The sequence below is a fragment of the Drosophila albomicans genome, chromosome 2L (assembly GCF_009650485.2).
Source record: "Drosophila albomicans strain 15112-1751.03 chromosome 2L, ASM965048v2, whole genome shotgun sequence".
Lineage (NCBI taxonomy): Eukaryota > Metazoa > Arthropoda > Insecta > Diptera > Drosophilidae > Drosophila > Drosophila albomicans.
This window is the reverse complement of record NC_047628.2, coordinates 1,190,622-1,213,498: the sequence shown is the minus strand read 5'-3', so window position 1 is coordinate 1,213,498 and position 22,877 is coordinate 1,190,622. Positions and strand designations below refer to the sequence as shown.

Below are 22,877 nucleotides of genomic sequence, written 5' to 3'. Positions count from 1 at the left end.
GCTTCATTGAAAATTGCTTTATTCGATGTATACTGTAATGAAAATTTTCTTTTAATAATGAGTGTATAGTATAGAACATGATAAATAGCTTTATTTGCAATGGAAGTAAATTACGTACGCAATGATTGAAGCAGACAGTTTCAAAGTCGTCCGGCAGATGCAACTTAAGAATTGCTAGCAAGAGCGTCGCGGCATCAAGATCAACGTCAACATCAGCTTCTGCCAGTTGTTTATATTTGGATCACGTCTTTTTGGACTGTAGCAGCTGTTGACCGATGGCCATAAACTTGCAGCCGGCTCAGTGCACCCTCAATAAGTGGAGTCAAACATATAGAAAGAGCGAAAAGAGAGAACAATAACGATATATAGATTACAAAATGTAATTGGAGTCACCGTACATATCTCAATACTAAATGTTTGACATGTACTTGTCTGCATCAATGTAATTGTTATAAAAATTTATTTATAATAACTTTGTAATGTTCATTACATTACAAACAAGTAAGAAAGCTACTGTGAGATACCCGCATCACTTTTTCAGTACCAGCAAAACAATCCGGTATTGTTCTTAAAATATACCAAATCAATATACCGAAGGCTTTTTTTGGTATATTGCTCGTCGTTAGAATCTCTAGGGTCTCTTAACAATAAAGTGATATAAACACATCATCAGCCAGATGACTATTTACTTAAGCCTATGCAAAAAGTACGTTGTATTAAGATAATATACTATTAATGTAAGGTTTCTGAAATCTATATGTGAATTTGTTGATTCTAGTGGATATTATTCCATTGAGACTTAAAATCAAAAATCGAAATTAAACTCAGCATAGCAACGTGCAGCATGAGTACATTCAAAAATGTCTGAATCTTTCATAGTTACTGAAATTTACATATGTGGGAGCTTACACAGAGACAGACAGACATATTATATTCGTATTATATTATAGTATTAATTTTATTTTTCTCTAACTGCAACTAATTTAAATTACTTCGCATAATATTGAGGTATACAATTTAGTACCGCAACGAACTAACAGCAACATGGTTGTAGTTAAGAAATTGCTAATCTTAGTCTTTTGTAAGTAAAAAACTTAAGAAACTATCTTTTTTATATACAGAATATACCTTAGGTGTTTTGCTAATGATTGATGTGATGCATTGCAACCTGCAGATACTTCAACGAAAAGATGGCGATAAGCTAAAAAATATTCTTTTCAATATTTTTGGCGGAAATACTGGTTTTATTTGCATTAGATGTCATCAACAGATTCATTTACGAATTAGGCGGCACTAAGTTGGCTTTGAGTGCATTTACCTATAGAATCCAATAATTTTATTAATATTAGAAAATAGATAATATGTAATTACTTAAAATATATAATTCTAGCAATCTTGACCCGGAGTTTTTACAGCGTTGTATTTTGATATAAACTTGTTTTGTTGAAATATTGTTTATAACATTGACCAATTTCAGTGAATTAATAAAATTAAACAAGATATATGAGCACAAAGCAAATACTGAGTATGTGAACTGTTCCGTCCAAAAAAAAGGCAACACAAAAAACAAATGAAAGCTTTGCATTTACAATATTCCATAAATAGAATATCACACAAGATCACATTTTAGGATCTGAGCCAATGCAGCTGATCACACTATTTAGACCGATGAAAACGCGTTCTAATGCATGGCTTTTTCACGTCTGTCAAAAGCCATAAACTAGATAATCGTATTATATGGTATTGTTAGTACTTGGAAAAATTAAAGTTATTCAACGGCGGTGTAAGACTAGATTCTGTTTCTGAGGCGTATGTTAGATTCAAATAACTTCATTAATATAGGTGTACTATTGTACAAAATATTCGATCTCTTATGAAAGCATATCGGAAATTTACGTAAGATTGTCCAATAATAACCATAGCTTACAAGCATAACAAGTTATTTAACTTTCCGTAACTAAATAGATGTCTCGGTAGGTCTTTAGTCCATCTCAAAAGGCCGATCACAGGCCCTACAGCATTTAGTTTGTTGAAAACGCTTTTATAATATGGTTCAACTAAGGACTCTTTTTTGGGTAGTGACTTGTAAGTAGAAGAAAGAAATTAATATAAACATTTTATTAATAACTAAGGATTCTATAATTCAGTTGTTGGGATATTATACGATGAAACCCAAGGGAAAGTTCAGATATATAATCGAAATGGGGGTGGAGGAGAACCTAGAAATATATCAGTAAATATTCACGGTGCAAACGCTGGAAATATTTGTATTGATTGCCAGAATCAAATACAAGTAGATGCAGGTTTGGATGGTGACGATGATGTCGGCATTTCGGATTTACAACAATACCTTGGCGAATCGAAATCTCAATTTCCGCCATTCTTTTATTTACCATCACAAGAGAAGCAGAACCCAATCGGTAATTTAAAGTTGTAGCTTTGAAAATTAATCTACTGTATAACATTAATTCGGTAATTTTTTAGTGCTCTCATCACCATCTGACTCTATCTCTGCGGCACCGATAAATTCAGCTAGTGTCCTACCTATAACATTCTTATCTGATCCCCAGATGGACTCTCCCTTGTTTCCAGATCTTGAAAATGTGGATGATGAATCTTTATCAGACGTATCTCCGGGAATTCACCCGCTACTTTTCGATTTTCCGGAGGCCCTTGAATCCGACGACATAGATACTCCTGAGAGTTCTGTTTAATCAATCAATAGACCCAAAAAAATCATTTTTTCCAGTAGCTTGAGCGGTCTATAGTTATTTCTTAAAAAACTTTACTATGAATTTTAATAAAAGTCCCTTTATTTCCTTGTATCTATCATACACAGATATATAAAATTATTTGTCCTGATTGTTGGCAAACTATTAAGCTCTATAAATATTATTCCTTCAGAATAACTTATAGCCATTTTAATTCATTTACTATCAATTGCATTTTCGTATCAAAAGCAGGAAATGTTTTCACACAACAAATCGTAGGTGTGAGTACTAGAAGAAACTAGTATAAGGGTATTATATCTTTGTGCCTGCAGGAAATTTATGTAACAGGCAGAAGGATGCATGTACGACCTTATGAAATATATATATTCTTGATCAGCATCAACAGCCGAGACGATATAGTCATGCCCGTCTGTCAGTCTGTCCGTCTGACCTAGATCTCAGAGGCTATAAAATATAGAAATAACGACAGCACTTGTTATGTTTGTACGCAGATCAGTTTTAAATTTTTGCCACGGGCACTTCCGGCCTCGCAAATTGGCAACAATAGAATAACACGACAAGAGTCGCAATTTTTGTCACATTAAGTAAAAACTATTGCTGAAAATGTGGTTGCGATCAGATAAAAAGTGTAAAAGTTCTTTAAGAAATACTTTTGTATGGGCAAAATCCTACCTACTTACTACGGGTCTTAGTTGACAATTTGGTGTATTTTGAACTCTATGGAATATTTTGAATGTGGTATTATATCAATATACCAAATACCTAATTTGGAATATTTTTATTATTGTTCCGTATATTTTAAAATGAATACCGCACTATTTTGCTTTGTCTTTTTTTTGCACACTATAAATTCAGACATTCGGACTTTGAATGCAGAGGTGCCAAATGCTATGTCCACACTTGCTATAATATAATATATAGTATATATATAGTAGTATATACTTACATATAGTAAGAATATAAAAATACTGTATTTTTATTACCCGATCCAAGCTAATGGTTTATGATTTACAGCTTTCTAATATTGGCTGTTTGAACTGTGAGTTGATACTTAATCATTAAGTAATTAGGAACAATCTTTCTAATAGCTACCACATTACAATAATTATATAAAAAGATCAAAAAGATAAAGTACTATAATTCAAGTAGTAGATTGTGAAATATTGGATATGGCGTGATCTTCAGGGATTGACAAGTTTTCCAGCGAATCTGGTCTAAAACTTCGTTTAAGGTCGAAAGATTGTCTCAGCTTTTGTCTGTCTAAGACTCTATACACATTCAAGGTGCCTCCCAGATTTGAATATTATTTGAAATCATTGAATTAATTCATATGATTAATAAATAGTAGAAAAATGCACTTTATAATCACCATATCGACGATCTATGACATTTTAATCATATTTTTGCTGTTTATTTTAGATTTATAGCGGACCGAAATAGACTTAGTCACGTGAATTAGTCGCAGAAAATTAAGATCAGAAAAAATTATATATGAATGTACATTATTATATAAGGCGTTTGCAATATTCTGACTAATCACATTTGAGAATATTTTGTAATGCAAATAAATGTAAATGAAACTTTTATACTTCAATTGCTTGGTTGTGGAAAAAATTTCTAATCTAATATGTGGGCGCGTCTTTTTACTGAATGCAAATGCAGCCGAGTCAACAAATTTTTGATTCCTTTACCGAATTATGAAACTCCGCTTCATATTCCAATGCCAGAGTCGAGAGTGCACGAAAAGCAAAACAGCGCGGTATTATTCTTAAAATATATCAAATCAAAATAACAAACAATTCCAAATATACTAAAGGCTATAATTGGTATATCAATATAGTAATACATTAAAAAAATACCATAAAGTACAAAATACATCAGATAATCGACCAAAGCTACTAAGACCCATAGTCTGTAGGCGTTTTTCCCCATATAAATGAATTTCTTAAATGACTTCTATATTTTCTCTCTATCGCTTCCAAATTTCCCAATTTGCGGAGGGGAACTGGGCGTTGAAAAAATTTGAAACAAACATAACAAGTGCTGTCCAAAAAAAAAATTATATCTTTATCTCTTATAGTCTCTAAAATCTAGGTGTTAATACAGTCGGACGGACGGACAGAGAGACGGACACGGCTGAGTCGTCTCGTTTGTTGAAACTGCGGGCACAATGCTATAATACCCTTGTATCCTATGGGTAGCGGGTATAAAAATATTATTTTAAATTCTATAAAAATGAGAAAAGAAAAGGATATGTAATGCTTGCTGAACAAATTAATTAAAGAGCTGCGTACTTCATATTTTGCTTTTAACTTTATTATTAACTAAAGTTGGCTTAGAATTTTGTATCTCTTTTCCGTTCAATTGAAATAATGCAGATAATCATATTGGTTGCGGTTAGTCGATAAATTTTGTAAATTATACAATGCATAAAACTGATTAGACTTGTTTTTTTTTTAGTTTAATTTTGTAGACAAGCACAACCATAAAAGGTCAAATTTATTAACACGTAATGATAATATTCAAGAATGTCCACTAAAAAGTAGCCACATCATCTGCGACTCCAACAACAGCCGAATCGATGAAGACATGTCTGTGTCAACACTTCAATAGCGAATTTTATTTCAAAAGCGGACAACATAGCTGAAACACTGACCTAGTTTGCGGCACAACAGGGTTTATTGCACATCCTCCCTTTTTCCTCTAATATTAACAATTTATTCAGACATCGTCGTAAAACCTTTCCCCTCCAATATAGCGATGGACTGAGCCACAGACATTCGTCTGCCAGGCTCAGCATATCAAAATCACCTAGATTTTTCCTCGAAAGAATCATAAATGCGTTCTCGTCTACCTGTGCGTTATATGAAGGTAATCTAGGTATACATACATTTTTTATTTTTTTACGCTCTCTTAACTCTTTTAAACTTGTTAAAATCATATTCATTTATTTTAGATCTTAGTCAGTCGGGCTAATGCAACATTTTCTGGTAGAGCACTTACAAAACAAATGTTCAGAACAGTCACTGAGCAGAATCCTGAATTTAAGAATTTAAGCAGTGGACACTTTACTGAACAAAGTCTCGAAAAGTCATTACGTGACATGTCACCCAATATATTATATACAATTATTGTATACATAGTTATATGATATACAATTTACATGATTCAGTTATCCCATTAAAATTAAAAATTAAAAGTTAATTTAAATTTATAAATTTTAAAAAATATATGCAGAAAATATCATTAGTGAGACAACAACAACGAAGATGCGCCTAACATGTAAACGGTTTGATGACTCATGCCCAGCTCTTGGCCGATGCTACGGCGCTACTAGGCCGATCTCTTTCGATCAATTCAGCGATTTTATCGCAGTTTTCGACGACAGGCCTTCCGGACCGGTGCGCATCTTTGACCACCTCCGCACCAGAACGAAAACGTTGAAACCATCGTTGTGCGGTGGAAATGGAAACTGTATCGGGTCCATAAACTGCACAAATTTTATTGGCAGCATGAGTTGCATTTTTGCCTTTATCGTAGTAGTACTGTAAAATATGCCGTATTTTCTCTTTATTTTGCTCCATGCTTGTGACGCTATAACTCACGAATGACTCAAAACAAATAACAATAAATCAAACACGTGTTAGCACGTGGAAAGAGCTTTCCAAAAAGGTATAGCATGAACCGATGCGACGAATAGAACTAGAACTACGCGCCTGCAAAGACACCTATCGGAAATACCGCAAGACTTTTTTGTCAACCTTATATTTATCTACAAAAAGATCACCGAAAGGCGTCCAGGTCTTCCAAGAGGAAAAGGCCAACCTTTAAAAACAATGAATTTTTTTCTCGGAGAAGAAGCCGCGAGCATCTGAAATTCGCCAAGTCAACCCAATCGCTGGAGGTTCGATTTAGTCGCCTCGCTAGTGTATCACCTAATGAAATCACCTAATTTCTTGCGATCGACTTGGGCCCGGTTCAGATTAAAAATTGGCTGACTGTGCATAATTACAGATAAAACAGTCAGAATTGGCTGCAGTCCTCCGCATTCTCTATGACAAGAGTCCGCAAATAATAAATTCACAAGTTACAATTTCTGTATTTCTGTAAGTATGAATAAAGCTGACATATTATGTAAAATAATTTCACAGAATGTCAAGAATCATTAGACATGCTTTTTATTTTCCATTACTCTGACTTTTCTCTCAGTATGTTACGATATGTGTAAATTGAGTAGAACTTATTTGAAGGCTGAACAGTATCAATTAAAATGTCTGTCCCATTTTCTTGCCAAAGTGCAAAAAAAAACTCGGCGTTTTTAAAGCAAACATGTAATGAACATATGCCGTCAGCAACCTGATAACAAATTTTATAAAGCCAAATGTTCCATTTACGATTGCAATCGATTGTTGCGAGATGGAAATTGTAAATCTAAGAATGTAGAATCCAAGAATGTAGAACATAGATTGTTTGAAGATACAAATTCTTCTAAATAGTGTGAGATTATTTTCATAATACAAGTCGAATCGAAATAGACAACAATACGTGGGAATTCCTATTCAAACAGTGTAAATACCCTGAAAATCAAATAATTAGAATTAAACGTAATCTGAAATTATTAAAAAATTTTCAAGGATATATATGTTATTTTAATTTAGGAAACAAATATGCACCTTGATTTCCGACTTTGTCGATTATCGACATAGCACATATAATCACGGTTGCCACTTTTGGTACAAATGTACCAAAACTGGTACATTTTGTATGCGTTGGTACATTGCATCACTATTTTTCATTTTGGTACATTCTCAATATGCCTGGTCTATAATTTAAATTTTACATTTACGGAAATAATATAAGATTCCTTTTTAAATTTTTAGTAATAACAAAAAAATGAACGGACAATCGAACAATGTGCGGACTCATAAGCCTTTTAATGACTATTTCACAATTTTAATCTTATCGCAACCAACTTTTCAGAAATCATAATTACTGTAGTAGTTTTTGTAAATTATTCTGTAATCATAAATACTGTATTATTATTGTATATCCCATTAATCGACTCTGGCTTCAAAACTACTCCTGCCATTTAAATTTTATACCCGCTAGTAGCGGGCCGCTACCCATAGGGTAGAATGTTATCATAACTATGTCCCACCATATATGAAACAACCCTATAAAGTATATATATTCTTGATCAGGGTCTACGGCCGAGACGATCTAGTCATGTCCGTCTGTCCGTATGAAGACCTAGATCTCAGAGCCTATATGATATAGCGATGTATGTTAATTTAACTTGTTATGATTGCAGGCAGATCAAGTTTGTTTTAAATTTTTACTCATTTCCGCCCCCGCAAATCGACAAACATCGAATAACATGCGTAATTTTGAAGTTAGAGCATTTTTTGGAACATAGAATAATAACTATAGTATTTCAGTTTCCTGAAAATTTGGTTATCGAAGTTATCAAAGAAGTACTTTTGTACAGGCAAAAACGCCAACTTACAAGCGGTCTTAGTTGCTTTGGCTGAATATCTGGAATATTTTGCACTATATAGTAAGCCTAAAATAGCCTTTGGTATATTTTCAGCGTGGTACATAAATTTGGTATATTCAAAAAATAATACCACACTGTTTTGCTTTTATTCAAAATATGTAGCGGGTATACTTATTACAGTCAAGCACACTCAACAGCAGCTTTCTTACTTGTTTATTCAATTTTCAAGGGCTTAACAATAACAAGTGCTCTCGAAAATAATAGCTCCATCGCTTATAGTCTCTGAGACAGACGGACAAATGAACATGGCTATATCGTCTCAGCAGTTGATTAAGAATATACATATTTTATGGGGTCGGAAATGCTTTCTTCTGCCTGTTACATACGTTGCCTGCAGGTACAAAGTTATAATATCCCTCTCAATTCACTGTAGCTTTCCTGTATAGTAAAAATACACAATTTTAAAATATTGTGTTAGAAATTACCGTCGAATCCTATTAAGTCCATTATATGTAAAATATTAATATACTCTCAGCTATAATGTTAATTACTATTGACAACTATGAAAGAAAAATAAACAATTGAAATGAAACTTTGAATCAACATCATTAAAAAAAAGTAAGCAAACTTCCCACAGTTAATCTAGGTTGGAGTCAGACACGACTAAGTTAGTAAGAAAATTACAGCCGAGAGTGTTCGACTGTGATATGCCCGCTACCCATAAAAATTAATAAAAGCAGAACATTCCAGAAATATGGTGAATTAAATCAAATTACTATACCGACGAAATACTAAACTATATCAAAGACCTTATGAGGTATATCAATATACTATATATACTATTATATATTATACTATTATATTATACTAACAAAGAGTAACTCCATTTTTTGTTGTCCCTGGGCTCCAATGTTTCATACAAACACACGTGCATACTGTTGGGTATAAAACTGGGTTTCTACAAAGCATAAGTGAAATTTGCAAGCAAGTGACGAGCATCGTTACTTTTGAGCAGTAATATGTAATTTGGAACAAACAAACTTGAAAATCTCTCACGAAATTCATACAAACACATGTACATATAACATAGTCCAAACTACATTTGTACATTCAGATAAATTCTTCTAAGATCTGTTACAAGTGGGTTGGAGACAGGGTCGTCCACATGAACCATCCGTGGGCGAGCTTGACCAAAGACTCTCAATTTTAAATGAGTCTATTGTTGAGACTAGTGTGAGCTCGTGGACACAATCTGTTTGGGTGGGTGTTTCCGGTTAATTGATAAAGATCTTGTGAAATTAGGCGTAAAATACATGAAATTTGCGTGGTGTCTGAGTCGATAATCAAACACCTACCAATTACATCACAAATTGAAAACGTTAACTTCGGACTGAAATAAAAGTTGAATGTTTAAATCCATAAAATATAAGCAACTTAAAATTAGTTTCTTCTTACAATTTTTGTAATATTTAGATCAGCTACCCAAACACTAAAAGATTATTATAGCTGTGTGCCTACAGTAAATATACATATGTAACAGACAGAGTAAGGAATAGATATATTCTTGATCAGGGTCAACAGACAGTCTTTTGACTATCCGCTTAAACACCTAATGCAGATCTTAGAGACTTAAAGAGATAGATCTATAATTTGTTTTCAATAGCACTTGTAATTTTTACACGCAAATCAAGTTTGTTTCAAAGTTTTTCCCCGCCCACTTTCGCCCCTTCAATCGACAAAAGTCGAATAACAAGTGTAATTGATTTGGTGTAGATAATAATACCTATAGCATTTATGGTATCTGAGAAATTGGTTGTGATCGGATAAAAACAGTAGAATTTAAGAAATACTTGGGTATGGTAAAATACGGCAACTGCATTCGGTGTCATCTGCTTTGATTGGCAATCTAGTATATTTCAACCTGAATGGCATATAGTACTTCGAAGGTAGTACTTCAATGACATACCAACGCATTTGTATATTTTTATAATTTTGCGGTATATTATTTGTTTTTTTTATACCCGCTACCCATAGGGTAGAAGGGTATTATAACTTTGTGCCGGCAAGAAATGTATGTAACAGGTAGAACGAGGCATCTCCGACCCTATAAAGTATATATATTCTTGATCAGCGTCAACAGCCGAGACGATATAGCCATGTCCGTCTGTCCGTCTGTCCGTATGAAACACTGGATCTCAGAGTCTATAAGAGATAGAGCTATAATTTTTTTGACAGCATTTGTTATGTTTGCACGCAGATCAAGTTTGTTTCAAATTTTTACCACGCCCACTTCCGCCCCCGCAAACCAAAAAAATTCAATAACAAGCCTAATTTTAAAGCTAGAGTTGCCAATTTTGGTATATACAATAAATACTATAGTAGTTATGATTCCTGGAAATTTGGTTACGATCAGATAAAAATTTTGGAAGTTATTAAAGAAATACTTTTGTATGGGCAAAAGCGGCTACTTACTAGGGGGTGAGTTGCTTTGGCCGACAATCTGTTACATTGTGCCGTCTATGGTTTATTTTGAATTGTGTACTATATCGATATACCAAATATACCATTTGGTATATTTTTAGTATTTTTGCAATATATTCGGTATATTTTTAGTATTTTTGCAGTATATTCGGTATATTTTGAAAATGATACCGCAATATTTTGTCTTTATTAAAAATGGGTAGCGGGTATCTCACAGTCGAGCACACTCGACTGTAGCTTTCTTACTTGTTTTAAATAATAACTCACTATATTGCTTTTCTTCAAAATGGATATTGCACACTCGACTGCAGCTTTCATACTTGCTTTGACAGCACTTGTTATTGTTCCACTCAGATGAAGTTTGTTGTGCCCCGCAAATCGAAAAATATATATATGTATATATTTTTAGTATATTTATATGGTATATTTTAACGACAATACTACTAATTGTCAAACCCTCTCGGCTGTAGCTTTCTAATTTGTTATAATTATAGCCATAATTGCATATATTCCAACTTTATTAACTTTCTGTGGAAACTTCGCAATAGCAACACCCACAGACATTACATCATCAGCATATCAAGTGAAAATCAACTTCCGTTTGTTGCACAGCGAAAGTTATCAACAACTCACTTCAATCAGAGGTACCTTCTGCGTCTCGAATAATTTCAAACGCCAAAACAATGACAAAAATTGAATAAAAATAAAACACTTCGGGAAATATGATGCATAACCGCAACCATATCTAAGCATATATATGTAAATCATACGGGTAAATCATACCCTGTAATGGTAAAACAATTGAAATTTTCTGACAATAGACAACAGAATTTAGCTAATAATGCAATTATAACAATACCATAAAGGTTATGGTAAGCGAATATTATGACTCTTTTACATCGTTCAAATTGAGTAAATAAAAAAAAATTCGTCTCAGCTTTTAATTTTCTTGATCAAGACTGGGTTAAAATTAGTCCATACATATGTTAAATATATAGTGCGGTCAATTGCGATTATAGTTCATATTTGATAGAAACATTATTAATTTTTCGAAATTAAAAATTCGACAAATCTTGAAACTACTAAAATTTAACAAACCGAAGAAAATTAATTAAAAATTGAAGTCTCTCAATTTTTAAGTTGATATTTTCGTGATTTTAAAGGATTCCTGCACTTTTGTCTTTCTGTCTGACCGCATGTTAACCTATGTATATCTTAGTTAGTATGTGCATGAGGTACATGTCATTCATTAAAAAAAACTGTCTTGCTTCGTTTGATATTTTGAAATATACATACATATATCAAAATTTTAAGAGTGAGAGTGTCTATCTAGACCGAATATACTTTATTGTATCCAGATCGAGGGACTATATTCGCTATAGGACATATAATAAAAAATATAATTTTAATCATTATTTTAAATCTTTTAATTTATCGGATTCAAAAGTTTTTTTTATATACATTCGTTTTTGTTAAGTAAAACAATAAAATAATTAAAGGCTCAAAGAAGACTCATTGCCTTTATCAGTTTTTTTTATTAAATTAAAATTGTATTTCAGTGTTAGTACGTTTACGAATATGTCAACTTTAAAAACTATTTAAAAACTGGAATATTACAAACATTGTAAAATAATTAATACTTAAAACAAAAAAGAAGACAATTTTATCTTACTAGGGTATGACATTAAATAAGTTTTCAATTTATGAATGAAAACAACAATAAAAGCAATACAAACCTTATTTTTTAGAACTATCATATCCGCTATCCAACGGAAAGGGTATTATTACTTTGGGCCAACAGGAAATGTGTGTATTAACACCAATATCTTAGATAGTAATACAGTCTTTATAAGTCCCGAAAATTTAGTTACAATCAGATGAAAAACTTAGAAGTTATTAAAAAAAATCTGTAGGTTTATTTTAAAAATCGGTGGTTGGTTCGAAATTATTATTCAACATAGGTTAGAAAATATCAACGCGCAAGAGGATTGAGATTTTCATACTTCTAATTCTAACTAATTATGCTTTAGAAATGAACTGTATAATCAAGTATAATTTGTCAAAAAGAAAGGTATTTAATATCATATCATTAATAAAGTAAACAAGTAAGAAAGTTACAGTCGAGTGTCCGCGACTGTGAGATACCCGCTACCCATTTTGAATAAAAGGAAAATATTGCGGTATTTTTTAAATATATTTTAAATATATATAAAAATTCGAAAATACTAAAAAAATACCAAACGGTATATTTGTTATATCGATATAGTACCACATTCAAAATGTACCATAAACGGCATAATATACCAGATGGTCTGCCAAAGCAACTAAAACCCCTAGTAAGTAGGCGTTTTTGCCATGCAAATGTATTTCTTTTATAACTTCCACAATTTTTATTTGATCGCAACCAAACTTTCAGGAATCATAATTACTATAGTTATTATTGCATATACCAAAACTCGAAGCTCTAGCTCAAAAGTTACGCTTGTTATTCGATTTTTTTTTAATGCGGGTGTGGCAAAAATTTGAAACCAACTTTATCTGCGTGCAAATATCTGCGAGCTCTATCTCCTATAGTCTCTGAGATCCAGTGTTTCATACGGACAAACGGACAGACACACAGACGGACATGGCTAGATCGTCTCAGCTATTGATGCTGATCAAGAATATATATGCGTTATAGGGCCTGTTACATACATTTCCTGCCGGCACAAAGTTATAATACCCTTCTACCCTATGGGTAGCGAGTATAAAAATTATTTACTATCTATATGTGACGTGCGCGAAGCTGTCTGAATTATTATTCCATAATGAATCCCATATACAAGTGAAAATTTTATATTTTGCAGTTTTACAGAACAATATTAGCTTTTTGACTTTTGCATTCCATCTCAGAAATAGCCAAATCAAGGTAAATTATATCTCTAAACTAAAAATCTTGAACAGAATAAAACTCAATGATAAATCTCTAAAGAAAAAAACTATGTTTGTACCGTTGAAGATCGGCAATTGAGATAATACGTGGGTCAGCTACAACCTCAATCTCACAAACAATAATAATAACAATAAGCACAATAGTAAGAATAAACAAAAAAAAAGTAGGGGTAGCAGTAGCTTTGACTATAATTTTTTGTTTAAGCAACGGATGTTATAATTAATTACGTGGAATGCCGGGCCAAAGCAAGCAACATAACATGTACATAACTCGATTCTGATCTCCCGTTCTCCGTGACCACCCGCCGCCCCTAGCAATTTTTAAGCAGTCGAATAGCTTCCGTTGGTGTGGTGGCTTCTGGTACTTATGTTATTTGTTTCATTGTGATGAATTCTAGCTAGTATTCAACCAAAATCGTTGGATATGCTGGGTTTTTTGGAGTATTATTTTTTAATTTTATAAATCTCAAAGCTCATACAACTTAACTATACAACTATACAATACACCTTTAACACATAACATAAATTGAAAATTATTATGTGTGCGATACTACGAAATTGTATATCTATCTCTTATTGTCTCCGATACCTTGGTGCTCATTCAAGACGGCCAGAGGAACAAGATTCAGTTGCTAACTCTTAAATTACCGCCAATTAAAGAATACTCATTTTTTGCCAATTTTATTGGCAAGCACGGCCCATGTACGGCCAAAATATAACATATGTATAACATATATGTAATATGAGAATCGAAGTGTGAGATATCTAATATCCATTTTCAATAGAAGCAAAACAACACGGTATTATTCTTAAAACATACCAAATTAATACACCGAAAAAATGCTACAATATACCTAAGGCTATATTTGGTTTATTGATATACTATTACATTTAAAATATACCATAGAGTGCAAAATACGTTAGATTGTTAACTAAAGAAATTGAAGCTTTTTTGTCATATCAAATTATTTTTAAAATAATTTCTACAGTTTTATATGATCGACAACCCAAAATTTCAGAAATCGTAGAGACTGTGGTTGTTGTACGAACCAAATATCGCTTCAAAATTACGATGACTTATCGGTTTTTTTGATTTGCGGGTAAATATCTAAAACCAACTTGATCGGCATGGAAAAGTAAAAGTTAGCTCTATCTTTTATAGTCTCTGTCTGGGCCAGACTGACATACGATCAGATGCTCTGTAATATCCTTTAACCCAGTGGTCCACGGGCTGTAGGTCGAAAAAAGTTTGTTTAAATAAGCTTTAATTGTTATGTGAAAATTGAGTCTTCATCAGCATTAAATAAAACCCAATATACATATGCACTAAGTAATAATTCAAATAGGGGCGCAAAACTGAAATCAAAATAATTGCAGCAATGAGCATGCTCTTGTTGTTAGTATGTAAGTGTGTTAACGAAATTCCTAATATAGCAATTCTGAATAAGTGAATGAAGAAATTAATTTGGGCAAAGATTATAGATAGATTTGTAAACCTTGTGTTTATTAAATATTATCAACTTCATATAAACCAAGCGCCTTGCAAAATTTTTGCGGCGTTATTTCTTTCCGCAGTATGCAGCACAAAAAAATTTATAAGCGTATCGATACTCCAATATTGGAATGTATGTCAAATCATCAGTTCCGGACAACCTACATATTATTCCGTATTCATATCGGCAAAGTGAAAAGCATTATGAGTGTCTGAGCGTCGTGAAGAGAAATATCACTAAATAATTTTGTGGATCATAAAAACATTGCAAGCAAATTGCAATAATATGTGCTTTGAATGTTGTCACCATATAAATAGGCAATGAAAATGATTTCATCTGTGGCCATAAATTTTTATTTTTTACCATTTCCGTGCCAAATTTATGGTCATAAATGTGCTCACACCCCGTCAATCCAAAATTTTTATAACTTGCGAAATATATTGCTTTTTCTCACGGTTTTCTCATCTGGGAACAGCGCTTTATTCTTTAAAAATATGGAAAACTACATTGTAAAACAAGTAAGAAAGCTACAGTCGAGTGTACTCGACTGTGAGATACCCGCTACCCATTTTGAATAAAAAAAAAATACTTTGCGGTATTTTTCTCAAAATATACCGAATATACTACAAAAATAATAAAAATATACCAAATGTATATTTGGTATATCGATATAGTACGGCATTCAAAATATACCATGGACGGCACAATATACCAGATTGTCAGCCAAAGCAACTAAAACTCCTAGTAAGTGGGCGTTTTTGCCCATACAAAAGTATTTCTTTTATAACTTCCACAATTTTTATCTGATCGCAACCAAATTTTCAGGAGTCATAACTACTATAGTAATTATTGTATATACCAAAATTCCAACTCTACCCTGCAGTTCTGAGCGCTAGTTCGTTGCTGGTGAAATAAGCACCTACCAGGAGCCAGTCACTACTTACAAAGTGGCGTCTAGCCATGCGTTTTTTAATTTCCGTTTTTGTATGGAATGTCCGCAAATAGGGTCAATCGCCACCGCCTCGATTACCCACGAACTAGTGAAATAGTGCAACATATTAGGGTCTTTAAAGAAACTACTTACATTAGACCCCATGGAACGGCCGGTAAAATAAGTGCTTACATGGGACCCCATGGAACGGCCGGTAAAATAAGTGCTTACATGGGACCCCATTGAAGGGTCGGTAAAATAAGTGCTTACATCGGACCCCATGGAGGGGTCGGCCATTATAAATTAAAAAAATTTACAATTACAATTACAGTTTTTATTTAATTTTAATTTTTCTTTATTTCAATAAGTCGGATACTTTTATTACTTTAAGGCAACTTGAGTTTTAAAATATCGTTTTTTTTTTTTTGGAGCTGCAAGGCCTTTCTCAACTGGTCCTCAGTTATTGAATCTGGAAATAAAGGATTAAAAAATCTTAATAGATTAAAGTGGATAATAATTTTTAAATAATTATCTTTTAAAATACTCACCGATCATAACACCAAAGAAATTGTCTTCTTTTTTTGGGCCGCATTCCCCTGTCATTATTTCCATAGCGTAGATTTTCTGTCATAATTTCCAATTCCAATTCTTTAGGCACATTGTAGTTTTCCACTGTAAAACTATACATTATTCTAACTGCTTGTCGTACTTTTATTATCTGTTTACTTAATATTTTACACATTAAACATATAATACATACATTTACATATAAATTTTAAGTAACTTACCTAAGAATTGATCTTGGATCCGCTTTGAACTTTTCAACTCAAATGCTTGCAATAATTTCATCAGCTAGGAAACACAGCAGCGTTTGAATAAAAGAGTGGCACAAAATAAAACAAAGACGCGTAAACAAACAGCGATGTAAAGCGAAATTTTGTCTTTAATCTTGTGTATGCCCTTTCCACAAAAAAACAAAAGCGATGCTTGCCGTTATTTTGTACTTATGCTTTAAAACGCATACATTTATTAACTATTATCGACGTTCGATTACTATAGGGTTAATCTAGTAAGTACCCATGCATGGAAGAAAATCTGAATTTTTTTTTTATATATTTAAACTAGATACCCTAGATAGAAAGTATCAATAAATATTTTTGTCAAAAATGCAACCTTGCAATTTTTACAGATGTTTAAAGTCAGGTGATTGCGCAGCTGATTTTTGTGACAAAATTGGCGGGAAATTTTTAATAACTTTGAGCGCTTGGCAAATCTAAACTAAACAATATTTTTCTATTATTTAAAATGGATATTGAAGTTGGAGGTATGTAAATTACGAATAATAAACACAGTTTGTGTGGTAATTTGTTTAACGTTATATATTTGTACTGGTTTGTGTTGTCCAAGGAAATCAAAAAGCTGACAAAAGTGTTCGTCTTCTGTAGATAAAAAAAAAGGTGTTCTGCGTATTTGTGCGTTGTTTAATGTATGTTAAACAATAGTAGACACTTTATATTAAATTTTAATAATAGTTTGGTTTGCGGCTTTTTGCGGCTTTTCCGATGCTTTAATTATTTAGATGTGCTTGAATTCTGTCACGCCACTTTGCTGGACGTGTGGATGGACAGCGGGCGCCACTCTTCCGCGCTGGTTGAACTTGTATTTGGTCAAATAGATGAATGTACACTGAGTGACGACAAAAAAGAGAGCAATAAATAAAAAAAAAAAAAAATTTAAATAAAATATCACGTTTATGTCTATATGGGCATTGGAGTAGGCGTGGTCAAACTTACTTGAAAGTTTGCTTAAATATTTAGAGTGGTCTATTAATGAAGTATGCCAAGTTTCAGCTCGATAGATGCAATATTCGATTTTATGCCACCAAATCGGGATTTGGGACCATAGTGCCATGGAGTGCTCGCCAGCAAAATAGAACGCCACGAATGAAATGAATACTTAAAAATGTTATTTCAGCTAATAGTAATTGGAATAGGGACTTATTGCGGTATGTGCGGAAAGAAAGAGTTATCGAAGTCACAAAGCTCAAAGTTACAAATTCAAGCTACAGCAAACTCCAGGGCACACTGAAAGCAACACAAAAACAGTTGATATGTTAGAGCGCGCTCCAATTTCCAAAACAAGCGACAACTCAATACAATAAATACTAATAACATAAAAGTAATAATCTACGTAATTCGCATAAAAAAAGAAAGTATAATTTAATATCAATATTTATGTATGGTTCTACAAATGACTGCGATATACGTTACGCCCCTTCTGAAATAAGATACTTAATACTGAGATTAAAATCTTGATTCTATAACATAAAGTTTAACTTATATTTTTAATTGGATTGAATTTCCCTTTTTTGCCGATTAAAAATTGAAACTTAATTTTCTGAACTATAAGATGCTTTAATGTTTTCATATAATTTATTTATAAATTTTAAATTGTATTTGGTTTGTCAAGAGCCCATATTCAACTTTACATAAATTGCAATTCAAATACAATCTGATGTTTGGCTTTCATACTCAGTGTGTTTACATTTTCGGTAGCTTGTCCATTTGTTTTTACCATAACTCCTGCCTGATTTACTGATTTGTTTACGGCGTCTTTTGGCTCGATTAAATGTTGGCGTTGACAACTTCACAGTTGATGAATTCTTTTGAACTAACAAAACAACAAATACATCGCGTCATCGCAACAATGAACGACATAATGTGTGGCGGTATTTTTTTCCTAATTACTCTTGACATCGGAGCATTAATAATCTACATATGTACATACATACATATGTTAGCTCGTTCAAACCACACCAATCATAACAAAAGACTGCCTGTACTGATGATTTTAACAGTGGAAAAGTTTGAAGTGGTTTCGAGTAATGCTACATCTGCGGTTGCAGTGATGAGGCTACTACAGCACGGCCCTCATCTAATTTCAAGAATCATTTCAAGTACATACATACATATGTATGTATATGAATGTTTGTATGTATTCCCTGTACTAAAATGTCCTGCATCGATCCTAACAAGTAGGCAAACTATGGTCAAGTGTTATCGACCCCCTATCTAACAAAAACAAAACGATGACATTTAGATTAAAATAGTATACCAAATACATATACAGAAAAAAACTTAAATATATCAAATGCTATGTCAACCAAAGCACTTAAGACCTGATCAGCAGTGTGACCGTATGAACATATATCGATTTTTGCAATGCCCACTTTCGCCTTCGCAAAAAAATAAAAATCGAATATAAATCGTAATTTTAAAGCTACAGTAAATTCAATAAATTATAATTATTATTATTATAACTAAAGCAGTGTTCCCAGAACTATCGATATCACTATATACATTTTGATGGTTCTCTAATTGAAGCGCTGTTGAAGCAATATACATACATATTTCGCAAGCTCCATTAATCTTAGAGGTACCGCTCTTAGCCAATTCTATGAGCCTAAACTTGTCACGAAAATGGTCAAAAACAAAAAATTATGGCCACACCTCTCAAACATTTGTCTATTAAATAAATGCAATTACTAAATAAAAAAACACATGAAATCATATGCACATATTATTGCAACTTAATTGTGATATTTTTTTATATGCTATATCTCTTTACGAGATAATGCTTATACGCTTTCTTTTTAATTTGTTCTCAAATTATCCATCTTGATGCTTCCGTCCACTTTGCCGTTATGAATGCGGAATAATAGGTTGTCTATTTTTTCGCACGTGGGAACTGTTGATGTTATATCCACATATCGGAGTATCGATACACTTAACAATTTTTTTTGTTTTAAGAACTGCACAACGAAATACCGCCGCAAAAAATGTTGCACGCCTGTTTTGTTTATATGGAGTAGCGCGGAAAAACCCGACTTCGTCCATCTGGGAACAGCGCGTAAGCTTTATAAGCGTTGGACCCAGATAAACTTAATCGTTTTTTTTTCAACTTCATATAAATCAGCCCGTTTTAAATTTTTGCGCCAGCATTTCGTTTTTACAGTCCCAGCACAAAATCAATCAAAGGTATCGACACTTCGATGCTGCAATGTATGTGAATCTCAAATATACTATCCAACGAGATCTCGTCAGCTATTTTTCAAAACATTCTCTAACATCTTTGTCCATTTTTTAAAATTTTTTGACTTTATTAGCCATTTTGACAAAAACGCAAAAAAATTTAAATTCATCTTAGAGCGCCAAAATTAGTATGTGCATTAAATATTTTATTTTCATCGATATCGGACTCTTTTCGATAAATATACCAAAATCTTAGCCATATTACGGCCATCTTTTTAGCTGACATTCAGAAATTTTCGATTATGCAACTAGTCAAAACAAGGTATTAGGGCTGTCGAGCATTATACCATTTTTGTATTGATTACTTTCTTGTTTAAAGAATATCAAAATTATATTTAGTATATGAGAAATATATAAAATAAAAAAATATATATTTTAAACCTTACTCTGGCTTCCATAATAACAGATATAAGCGAAATTTTTAAATTTACAATATCTAAATTCTACAGTAAAAAATATAATTATTAGTTCATCAAATAAATATACATATTAAACTTTTACGCCGTAATCGAATCCCTTCAGAATCAAATTGACCTGCCTGAAAATATCGTTAATATATAAAAAGAAATATCGTATGCTGTTATTCGAGAAAAAATATCCTGATATAAATATATCAGTTAAAAATATCGATAAATTGATATTTCGATATACTTTTAACAACAAATGGAGATCTGTGAGTTTATACTTAAACCATTTTACAAAAGTTGATTTTAATAACGTATTCAAAATATTGAACAGCCGTTGACTTGAGTGCTACCATGTCAGTTGATGACATAAACTTGGAACAGGAGACTTCTTTATTAAATCACAATGTGAGTTTTAACACCAGTATAGAAAACACATTGGCATCGACTGCGATAGCCGGCGAATCGATGTCCAATCTCAGCTTCAGTCTAAGCGAAGCTGAGCGTCATAGGCTAAGACAGATTGAAGATAAGAATTGTGAGACTGTCAATCGCAACACGCACTGTGTCCTCAACGATTTGTCGGTGAATCTGGAGGACAAGCGGCCCATAAACGCTAGCTTAAGCTGTATGGAAATAAGCGTTGTTATGGAGGAAGCGTCTAGTACACTAGGAAGAGAAAGCGAGCGCATCATAAATATTGAAGACACACTGGATGAGATTCCCGTCGACAATAGAGAGACAAGAGATTCCGTCCCGGGTCGGTCAAGTAATGAACAAACTAGCAGTAACACAGTACCAATGGCAAAGCAACTTGTTGAACTAGGACGTCGCCACTGGTCATCAACAATTGAAGCTCAGAGATACACGAAAGGCTGCTACTGGTCGCCGGACGGCACGTGCTTGCTAATACCAGTTCACACGGATGGCATGCATGTAGTTGAAATGCCCTTGGATTTATACAATTCCAAGTGCGTGACTCCGGAGAGAGATCTTTCCCAACTACAATCAGCAGTACATGTTCCTGAAGGAGGTGCCGTCTACGATTGCACTTGGTATCCACTAATGAGCAGCCAAGATGCAAGCACTTGTTTGTGAGAATCAAAACTAATCTATTTTAAGGCAGAGAGTCGTTAATATTACAATATCTCATCTTTAGATGGATAGCTACTCGCCAGCACGAGCCAATTCACATGTGGGATGCGTTTGATGGGAGTTTGCGATGTAGTTACAGTGGCTACGACAAAGTAGACGAAGTAATAGCAGCCATTTCGCTTTCTTTCTCGCATGATGGGCAGAAGATCTATGCAGGTTACAAACACTGTATTAAGATTTTCGATACGAGTCGGCCTGGTCGCATCTGTGATGAGTACGCCGTCAAATTCGCCGTTTCTTGCATAGCCCAGACTTCGGAGCACCCTCACGCACTTACCTGCGGCAACTGGAAGGGCTATATACAACACTTTGATCTACGTTGTCCGCCAAATGAAGGTCCAATGTTTACTCTGGGCGGCCATTCGGCTGGGATTACGCAGTTGAGCTATGCAGATAATGCAGGCAATTGGCAGTTGTATAGCGGTGCACGAAAGTGCCCAAAGCTACTAGAGTGGGATATGCGTAATTACAAAGCACCGCTTCGTGAATTTCAACGTATAGTAAACACCAACCAGCGCATTCAATTTGACCTAAGCATAGATCATTCATGGCTAGCTAGTGGAGACACAAACGGTGCCATGAATATATGGAACTTGAAATCCAACCATAATACCCAGTCTGCTAAAGTACCAGTGCATGGTGACTGCTGTAATGGCATTGGCTTCCATCCGATATTGCCAATATTAGCTAGCACATCGGGTCAATATCACTTCGTCACTGGCGACAATCATGAGATTTTAATGGACTCTATGGATACAAACACTCATCAGAGAATTGAAGAGGAAAAGCTTGTAATTGAGTATGAGAACTCTGTTGTGTTGCTCTGGTTTGGCGACACTTTACTATGAATTTTGTTCACTTGTTTTTGTGTACATTATCGATTCAAGTTTATATGCAGTTTATGAAATAATTATTTCCACAGAAGTAAATAAAAACTGTGATGTCGCATAATTAAATGAAAGCCATGTTACTAAGTACCAATCGTCAATATATATCATTTATTTAAATTAAGGATTTTATTGTATTATTATTTGAAGTTCCTAAAAGTTAATAATCTGCCCAAACCTCCAAAAAAAAAAAAAATGCGTAGACTGCAACTAAAAGAAAATTAATTTTTTAAACCGTCAGTTTTACTTTCCTCATACAAAAAGTTTTATTCGTT

At 33.3% G+C, this 22,877-nt stretch overlaps 2 protein-coding genes and 1 long non-coding RNA gene across 5 annotated transcripts; all 3 read left to right on the top strand.

Moving 5' to 3' along the window:
• The first annotated feature begins 1,973 nt into the window (after window positions 1-1,973).
• LOC117565472 (uncharacterized) lies at window positions 1,974-2,834 on the top strand. The gene is made up of 3 exons (XM_034244579.2): window positions 1,974-2,085; window positions 2,148-2,420; window positions 2,485-2,834. Exons 1-3 carry the CDS (start codon window positions 2,049-2,051, stop codon window positions 2,712-2,714), a joined length of 540 nt encoding a protein of 179 aa, XP_034100470.1. The 5' UTR covers window positions 1,974-2,048; the 3' UTR covers window positions 2,715-2,834.
• A 2,254-nt stretch (window positions 2,835-5,088) lies between these two features.
• LOC117565776 (uncharacterized) lies at window positions 5,089-6,151 on the top strand. 3 transcript variants are annotated; one of them, XR_004571922.2, is made up of 4 exons: window positions 5,089-5,128; window positions 5,193-5,408; window positions 5,491-5,603; window positions 5,689-6,151. It is a non-coding gene; the product is annotated as an uncharacterized LOC117565776 (long non-coding RNA). The 3 variants fall into 3 exon arrangements; XR_007954442.1 differs by having other exon boundaries at window positions 5,092-5,128; window positions 5,193-5,612; XR_007954441.1 differs by having other exon boundaries at window positions 5,097-5,128; window positions 5,193-5,603; window positions 5,689-6,149.
• A 14,580-nt stretch (window positions 6,152-20,731) lies between these two features.
• On the top strand, window positions 20,732-22,729 carry LOC117563854 (telomerase Cajal body protein 1 homolog). The gene is made up of 3 exons (XM_034242382.2): window positions 20,732-20,829; window positions 20,895-21,654; window positions 21,720-22,729. Exons 1-3 carry the CDS (start codon window positions 20,820-20,822, stop codon window positions 22,561-22,563), a joined length of 1,614 nt encoding a protein of 537 aa, XP_034098273.1. The 5' UTR covers window positions 20,732-20,819; the 3' UTR covers window positions 22,564-22,729.
• Window positions 22,730-22,877: the final 148 nt, after the last annotated feature.

Coding starts and splice junctions, on each gene's coding strand:
- LOC117565472 (XM_034244579.2), top strand. CDS start 2,049: ATGGTTCAACTAAGGACTCTTTTTTGGGTAGTGACTT. Junction 2,086..2,147: donor TCTTTTTTGGGTAGTGACTT/GTAAGTAGAAGA, acceptor TCTATAATTCAG/TTGTTGGGATATTATACGAT. Junction 2,421..2,484: donor AGAGAAGCAGAACCCAATCG/GTAATTTAAAGT, acceptor GTAATTTTTTAG/TGCTCTCATCACCATCTGAC.
- LOC117563854 (XM_034242382.2), top strand. Junction 21,655..21,719: donor CAAGATGCAAGCACTTGTTT/GTGAGAATCAAA, acceptor TCTCATCTTTAG/ATGGATAGCTACTCGCCAGC.